This window comes from Triticum dicoccoides, chromosome 2A (genome assembly GCF_002162155.2).
Source record: "Triticum dicoccoides isolate Atlit2015 ecotype Zavitan chromosome 2A, WEW_v2.0, whole genome shotgun sequence".
NCBI classification, from domain to species: domain Eukaryota; kingdom Viridiplantae; phylum Streptophyta; class Magnoliopsida; order Poales; family Poaceae; genus Triticum; species Triticum dicoccoides.
The window spans coordinates 165,505,159-165,513,884 of NC_041382.1; the positions used below are offsets into that span (position 1 = coordinate 165,505,159).

An 8,726-nucleotide genomic window follows, 5' to 3' on the forward strand; every position below is an offset into this window, starting at 1 on the left:
GCGCCGGGGGTGCCCTTGCCCTTGCCATTGCTGCTGCCGAAGAGGCCCATGGACGCGCTAGGGTTTGCGGTCGCCGGCGAGGAAGCAAAGGGAGTGGTGTGAGGCCAGATGTGGACGGGAGAAGTAGATGAGGCCGACCCCGCCGCACGCGTGATTAAAAAAGGACGCTTTCACTGGCTGACGCGTGGGCCCGTTGTCGGTGGTCATCATAAATAAGACAACCAGTGGCGGTTGGGTGGCCGCCAAGTGTGGATGCGGCGGACGGTGAGGAGACGCGCGGCGCGTCCGCGCCGACGCATTCCAGGCATAATTTTGAGTCGGAAATGGGTCGGCGCGGACACTAGACGGATACAATTTAAGTTTGGGTCGACGCGTTGGGCCACCACTTTTATCCGCGCCGATCCAAACGAACGTAAAAGGACGAAATGGGTCATTCCATTAAAGTTGCTCTAAAGACTAACTAGGCGTCACCAACGTTTGTGATCCATCACTCCATCATGTCAATCGCGACGACTCGTACCGGCCGGGCATGGCGCACGCATTCAATCAAGTGGAAAGCGACGACCGTTTTGGCGGCAAGTCACACCACGTGATCGGCTGCACCGGCGCCGGACCCCCCGTCCTTCTCACTTGCACCGGCGCCTACCAACGCCCGTCATGTGGCACCACCACACGGTTAGCATTGCACAGCAAAACGATACTTTCTCCATTCTAAAATATAGTGTGCCTGTGCATCCTGATGTTTAACTTTGACATAAATTTAAACAATGAGACCAACCGCGGCGGAAAAAAAATTATATAATTGAAAACTTCTTTCAAATACGAATCCACTGATATATTTTTTGCTCCCGCCGTAATCAATTTTGATAGTTAATTTACGGTCAAAGTTGAAGGGAGTACTCCGTGCTTCCAATCATGCCTCGCCCCGTACACGGTACACGTGATGATCAAACAAGGCGCAGACCATGGGCTGGATGATCAAGCAGGCTAGGCTAGGCTAGGCGCCATGGCAACCAGAATTCGCTGTAGCGGCAGATGGGCTGGATCTCGATCCATATCCTGCACGCCGGGTGGCCGATGGAATACTCTTTTTTTCCTTTTCTTTGGAATAAAATGCAGGCGATACTGCTTCACCAGGGGAAAAAGTGGAAGAAATCTGCGGCCGGGTGCATGCACCTCTCTTCGATTCTCTGAGTCGAACGTTGGAGGGCTACGTCTGATCTGCATCTGCCAGTAGTACTACTGTACTAGCGCTTCATTATTACTACTCCGTGTTCACGCGCGGTCGGCACCACGTAGGCATTTGATTCCGGGGTTTAGAATAATCAGACGGTTTTATTTTGCAAGTTACTAGTAGTACTCCCTCCGTTTCTAAATATAAGTCTTTTAAAAGATTTCACTATAGACTATATACGGAGTAAAATGAATGAACCTATATTCTAAAAGACGTCTATATACATCCGAATGTAGTCTCTATAGTTGAATCTCTAAAAAAACTTATATTTAGAAACGGAGGGAGTAGCACTGTTTCAGTGTGGTCTTTATGTCGATTCGTTCTCTTGGATTGGTGACCAACAACAGCTGTTTTTTTCTTGGGCCTTATCCAGATTCGTCTGTAATTTAGGCTTTTTCTTTTGGGTTTTACTATACATTGGACCAACTCTCTGTATGTAGATATCTTCTTATTTAACAATAAAATTATATATCTGGACAATGAAAAACATCTTAGCTCATCCTAGTGCCAAAAATGTATTCCATTCATAACAAAATATAAGATCTTTTTTGACACTGTCATATAGTGTCCAAAAACGCCTCATATTAAGCTATAGAGGTAGTACCGGATAATGAAGTTTATGTTACTAAGAAATATACCCGTGCATTTGCAACGGGTGAAAAAAATCACACACCTCTAACTCAATAAGCATCGTCAAGACCTCTCATGGCTCTACGCCTTCTCTTTTAACACGCCAACCCATTTTAAAATTAGCAGCTAAACACATTTTAAAATTAGTAGCTAGTTCAAAGTTACTCACTGAGATACTAATTGGTTAATTCTTCTAAAAGAATTTAGCAGGTTAGTATTTAATCCCTTTGAATTATAATTCTCATCTTTTGTGATGTTTGAATTAGATGATGAACTTCAGAGACACCTCATATCTCCTTCCTAATATCTACCTCTTTGCCAGTCAAATAAGTGAAAGTTACGAACGAGATGGTTTTATAGGATTGGACACCAAATCACTGGCATTACACTGCATTGCAAATAATTTGATTAGATCTCATCAAATATATCGTGATGCAAAAAGTGAGGATGTAGCATACATGCAGAAGAAAAAACAATCCTGGTGTCAATCACGCAGTTCCAGTATTTCTGCTCTAATATTCCATGAAGTGAGATTTAGGTGCTCCAATATTAGTGATATGCGACTTTTACTTCCAATATTCCAACCAGCAATTCTCAAAACATGTAGTATTGCCAACACATGCTCCTTATTGCTTGGAGTTGGAAACATCCGGGTCATGTATGTCGATGGGATGGAACATGGTGCGCGCAGACAATAATAGTAATATGATGATTGACAATATCTAGGAGGCTGGCGAAATGTAGGTGATGCGTGCAAGTAATTGAAAAGTTTCCCAAGTAGCATGTCGTGGGCTTGTAGTGGTAGGTGTAGATTGAACGATCAAATTCGTACTCAATGATACATGGTTCGAGCTCCTCTTCGTTTGAATGGATTCTACTCCTTAATGCATTCTTAGTGGTGTGAGGGTTCAACTAGGTGAGCTTCGGTGCATCAGGGATGATGACGGCGTCCCATGCTGGTCCATGGCAGCAAATTAGGGCAACTTTGCATATATATAAAGATAATGGATTCTGCTTTGTATGAAGTGAGGACTACATATTTCTGGGCTATTGAAAAACGAATCTTGCATGAGTCCCAATTGGACACGAGTGGTAAGAAGACAAGTCATGCGAACCAACCTATGGTATCCTCTGCCCACTAGAGTCCAAGTCTCAAACTTGGATGCTCGCATTTTTCTGAATTTATTTCGCGCCTTCTGGCGGTGTGCGTTCAGTGGGAGAAGATATTCTCGTTGACTATGAAGGAGTCTGTGGCAACTTCGTCAATCTCAAGACGATGTGCTGGTTCAGTCTAGCAGAGGTGTTCGTAGGGATATAGTGTACGTGCGTATACTTATAGAGATGAGTGTATATGGATATGTATGAGCCTCTGTAATGTGTTAAATACAACAGGACCTTTGAATATTTTTTGGGTACTTATTATCGACGGACAGGAAAATTCAAAGAGGAAGAAATACACGATGGTGTGTGAGGTTGTGTGTTGGTTCGAGCTGTAGGAACTCACTTTTCTTTTTCATAACAGCCTTTTCTTTGTGAGAATTTCTTTTTCCTAATAGCTAATGGGCTGCACTAGGAGGCAGGCCGGCCCAGAGGTCAAACGTGGCCCATTAACCCAGTGCGGGCAGCACGAACGGGCGTAGTACAGAGAGCCGGTTTTTTACTTGTCTGTGGCATTGCTGTAATTTCTGCCAACTTCAGCGGTAATTTTATGACAGACAGACAGAAACAATCCTCATTTTTTGTTGTTGTTATTATTATTATTATTATTATTATTGTTATTTAACGTTCTACCTATAAGCACCTTCTAGTGGCGTATCATCTTGAGAATGATCGTTACAGACGCCTTCGTAGACGACAAGAACATCTCTCACGGAATGCAGTTTGTCGAAAGGTTTGAAATAAATACAGGAAAATATGAGCACCAGTATCAAGTCTTATACTTTGACCCTGATGAGTTTGGGATACCACAGTTCTCCTATAACCATCTAATCATAGGTTGGTTTGTCAATCCTCTTATTGTCTTTTTAACACAATATAGACGTAGACACTTGTATATACACACATTCACCTTTATGAACACATGACGAACACCCTACCCATATGAGCATCTCCGAAAGACTGAGCCGGCATATCATCTTGAGATTAACGAAGTCGTCACAGACTCTTTCATAATCGACGAGAACGTCTCGTTGGAATGCCTGAAATAAAATCAGAAAAATGTGAGCACCGATGTCAAGTCCAGAAATTGAACTCTGACTCCACGGGTACTTTAGACGCCAAGATATTAGACGCTAAAGCGGGGCCAGACGGCGAAATAATTGAGTTGTCAGGGCCATTGAGTAAAAATAACACCTTGGCAGCGGACGAGTGAGCAAGCGATCGATGGATCGGAGAATATCTGGTGCACCGCACTCGCGTCGAAATATTATGAAAAAAAAGCTAGCACATTCACACAACACAAATGTAGGTTGTCATGAAAATTCAAGATAAAATTTGAAAGATAAGCTCAGAAAAAGAAAATGACAAATTCAACAATTAATACTACGTAGTACATAGCATTAGTTGAGCTCTAGATTTTATTCGGATTTTCTGAAATGTTCTGCGGCATCGGTGCATTGGATACATCCTCGGATCGGTGAGAGGCGGGCGAGGAATGATGGCGGCCGCAGAAGCGGATGATATCCGCTTTGAAAACTCTGCGCAAGCGTGCGGCCGCGCCGGGTCCCCCACTGACAGCGACGCGCCCCACCACAACCACACCCACACCCACCCGCGAAACCTCTCCTCCTTCCTCCTGCTCAGCGAGCCCAGACGGTTCTCGTCAATTAAAAACAAAAACGAAACGCAGCCTCCCATCAAAAGGCCTCCCCCGCCCCCACGCCGCGGGCCCACCCACGGAGGGAGGTGGCGGCGCCCCATTGGCCGGCCCCGTCACGCGCTGCGGCCAGCCACAAGGCTCCAAGCCCAGGCCGGCCCGCTGCGGCCGCTTGCGCTCGCAGAATCCCTCTGACTTTTCCGCACCGTGGAAACTTGAAAGAGCAGCGCAACAAAGCGCTCCCCGCCTGCCCGCGACCCCTTTCCCGTATTTTCCACCCGTATATGCGCCCGGCTCTCTAAAGCTACGGCGGCACCCCATTTTCTACGCCTCCGGAACGTGCGCAGTCTCCTGACGGCTAAGTGTGCGGCCGCGGCACCGCCCGCTTTTGAACACTACCACTGCGTGATCTGAATAATCTACGGCTAAGCGTGCCAATAATATCACCGGTTAGATTATCAATCATCCTGCCTGTAGGAGTAGATTAGGCTGCTGTGCTGTGGACTGTCTGTGGAGGCTGGCTGGCTGGCGGCTAAGGCCGAACAAGGCAATAAAAGCGAGCGCAGTTAGGTAAAGGGTGTAGAAAAGAAAGGCAGAGGGCGGGGAGGGGGCTATAAAAAAATCCCGTGCTACTGCCCTAATTCCCTTTGGACTTTGGCGTTATATCCGTCCTCGAGCCCCTCCCGTCCCGTCCCGGCCCTCGCCCTCTCTCCCGACCCCGCCTGATTCCAGTGGCGCTGCTGCTTCTTCTCCGCCGGGACAGACGAGACACACGCTGGGTAAGCACGCTCTGAGTCTGAGTCTGAGGGACGTCCCCCCCTCTTGTTTGCTTCCTTGTTTTCCGTGGGATTTGAGCTCTTGCTTGCGCTTTCCCTTGGTTGGGACGGGGACCTACCTATGCATCGATCGACTTCTCCCTGGCATGGAAATTTGTTGAGGAGTTCTTTATCTCCGGTTGATGTTTGAGTAGTTGAGTTGAGTTGAATCGAGTTGGCTGGCTGGTGTGCGGTTCCGGTTTGGTTCGCTGTACAGTGGTAAGCGTCCGCCGACGGTTCCTTATCTCCGGCTTGCGCACCTAATCTTGGATTTTGACCATCCAGCTGCTCTCCCACCTGTGTGCTGGGGAATTAACGCTAATCTTGTATGGATTTCGTTTGATTCGTGCTTGTTTCTTGGTTGCAGTTGCGGAGGAGCTAGCGGCGGAGGTGCTTTCTTCATCATGGAGTCGCAGCAGCAGCAGCAGCAGATGGAGGCGGTTTCTGCGCCGGCCGCCTCCACGAACGGGGGCGGGGAGCTGATCGGGTACGTGGACGTGCACGTGCGGAGCGCGCGGGACATCCAGAACATCTGCATCTACCACAAGCAGGACGTGTACGCGCGCCTCTCGCTGCCGGGGGAGGGCGCGCCGGCGGCGTCCACGCAGGTCATCAATGGCGGCGGCCGCAACCCGGTGTTTGACCAGTCCGTGCGCGTCGGCGTGCGCGCGGGGGACGTCGACGCCGCGCTCCGCTGCGAGGTCTGGATGCTCAGCCGGGTCAAGAACTACCTGCAGGACCAGCTGCTGGGCTTCGCGCTCGTGCCGCTCCCGGACGTCGTCGCCGCCGAGGGTGGCACGCTCGCGCGCGAGTTCCCGCTCTCCACCAACGACCTCTTCCACTCCCCGGCCGGGTTCTTGGAGCTCGAGCTCTCGTACATCGGGGTCGTGCCCGATGTCATTCCCGTCTCGCCCACGCCCAAGCCTGCGCTGGCCGATCCGGATGAGTGCGAGAACGCCGGCGGCGGAGCCGGCGCTGGCGCAGGGAAGGACTACGAGAACATGGAGTTCCCTGACATGAATCTTGTGGAGGAAAACCAGATTATGCTCTCGGAATATGTTGGGCTGCCGTGCACGGCCATGGAAACGCAGAGCTCCGAGAGCCTCCTGACCTCGGAGGACGTGGATGGCGCCGCCACCGAGTCCCACGACGCTGGCGTGCGCGTCGTGCAGAGCTTCTCCACGGACTACAGCACCGCCGACTCGGCCGGCGCCTTCCGGAGCGAGACGGCAGCCAGCAGCGTGTCCACCACGGAGTCCCCGGCCGCGGCCGTCCCGGCCACCCCGCAGTCCAACCCGTCCGAGCCGTCAGGAAACGCCCTCTCATCAGCAGGCCAGAAGGAGAAGGCCTCGGACGCGGCGGAGGTCGATTCGTCTCCCACCGTTCAGGAGAGCCCGGCGGTGAACTCGCCCAGCACCGTGTCTGAGAACGCGGTGGACAAGCCGCCGCCGGCGATGAGCTTCAACTTCGCGGAGGAGGTGCAGGTGAACCAGAAGGAGATCATGGACATGTACATGAAGAGCATGCAGCAGTTCACGGAGTCGCTGGCCAAGATGAAGCTCCCGCTGGACATGGACAATGGCAGCGACAAGAGCGGGAGCGGCCCCGCCGCCGCCTCGCCCACGGATTCCAGCGGCACCGACTCGAGCGCGGCGACGAAGAAACCGACGGCCGGGGCTGCGCAGGAGAAATCTCCCAAGGTGTTCTACGGAAGCCGAGCCTTCTTCTAGTTCTAGGAGGAAGGAAGCCGGAGTAGTGCCGCCGGACGGACCCCGGACTAGAAGATGGCATTTGCAGCCATCCGTCTCAGCTGAAAACTTGGTAGCGCAGAGGAATAACACTTTTCTCATGCTGTTGTTTTACTTAGGCTTCGTCAGATCCCAAGACACATGCGGAAATTAGCTGCCCTGTATGTCTTACTTTTAATGTATCGCTACTCTAATGAGAAATGCTTGGCTTCTTTTGCTTGAGTATACACATCTGAATTACTTTTAATTCGCAAAAAAGGAGAGTATAGACATCTGAATGTGAGTTGCTATGTCTGCAATCTTCTTAGGTCCCGCTTGAAACGCACTAAAATTTGCAGGAATTTCATAGGTAGTATCAACCAGAGCGGCGTGAGACAGCAACAGAGTAGTGGCCAGCTCCATGTTTGATGTTTCCAATTGTAGATGGTATTTGATGATTCTGCAGATCATGCTCAAGGGTTAGGACGATCGACAGGGATGCTGATCTTGTCGGGAAGATGTGTGTAAACACCCTGCCTGATGGCTTGTGGATGTGGAAAGTTGAAGCGCATCGGGAACCTTGTGTAGCCATCATCATGTCATCTCTTTCCCTTTCAATCCAGCTCATCTTCTTCTCCCTACTTCCTAGTTTCTGGTTTTGTAGTTGTAGTGTCCACCAAGGAGATTCCATCTTAATATGCTACCATGGACCTCGCCAGCAATTTTGCGGTGCCTAGTTTGCCGAGGCAAGAAAACATCAGATCTGTTTGATTCCGATGTTCCTACTAATTTATGTAAAAGCTTTTCTTGAAGGTATATATAAAACTATAAAAGTATGAGTAAGTTACAATAGGAGGGGAAAGAAAGAGAAGAAAGGAAAACAATCATTGGACCGGTTAAAAATTAACCAATTCCAGCTCTAGGAATAAAACAGCCATAACAAGATTACATGTGATCTCTTATCCAAGCTTGACAACAAGCAACATAGTACTTGTCTTAAGCAACCCAAGATCTTCCTCTTCCTTTTTTGATAAAACCCCTTCGTTTTTTAACATAGCTCTAGTATTTAGCATGTCATCTAGAATTAGCCAGAAGAAAATTTTGTGCTTGAGTCCTGAAGAGATCTGGAGTTGGTGGTTACCCATGAGAAGCATGTACATAGCTCTAGTATTTAGCCTGTCATCTAGAATTAGCTAGAAGAAAATTTTGTGCTTGAGTCCTGAAGAGATTTGGACTTGGTGGTTACCCAGAGAAGCATGTAGATAGCTCTAGTATTTAGACTGTCATCTAGAATTAGCCAGAAGAAATTTTTGTGCTTGAGTCCTGAAGAGATTTGGACTTGGTGGTTACCCAGAGAAGCATGTAGATAGCTCTAGTATTTAGACTGTCATCTAGAATTAGCCAGAAGAATTTTTTTTGTACTTGAGTCCCGAAGAGATCTGGACTTGGTGGTTACCCAGAGAAGCATGTAGATAGCTCTAGTATTTAGACTGTCATCTAGAATT

At 48.9% G+C, this 8,726-nt stretch overlaps 1 protein-coding gene across 2 annotated transcripts; it reads left to right on the forward strand.

Moving 5' to 3' along the window:
- Window positions 1-5,281: 5,281 nt before the first annotated feature.
- Window positions 5,282-7,469, forward strand: LOC119354007. 2 transcript variants are annotated; one of them, XM_037620715.1, is made up of 2 exons: window positions 5,282-5,458; window positions 5,862-7,469. In XM_037620715.1, the coding sequence occupies exon 2, from the start codon at window positions 5,899-5,901 to the stop codon at window positions 7,222-7,224; it is 1,326 nt and encodes a 441-aa protein (XP_037476612.1). In that variant the 5' UTR covers window positions 5,282-5,458; window positions 5,862-5,898; the 3' UTR covers window positions 7,225-7,469. The 2 variants fall into 2 exon arrangements, with proteins under 2 accessions (XP_037476612.1, XP_037476613.1); XM_037620716.1 differs by lacking the exon at window positions 5,282-5,458 and adding an exon at window positions 5,465-5,713.
- The last annotated feature ends 1,257 nt before the right edge of the window (window positions 7,470-8,726 follow it).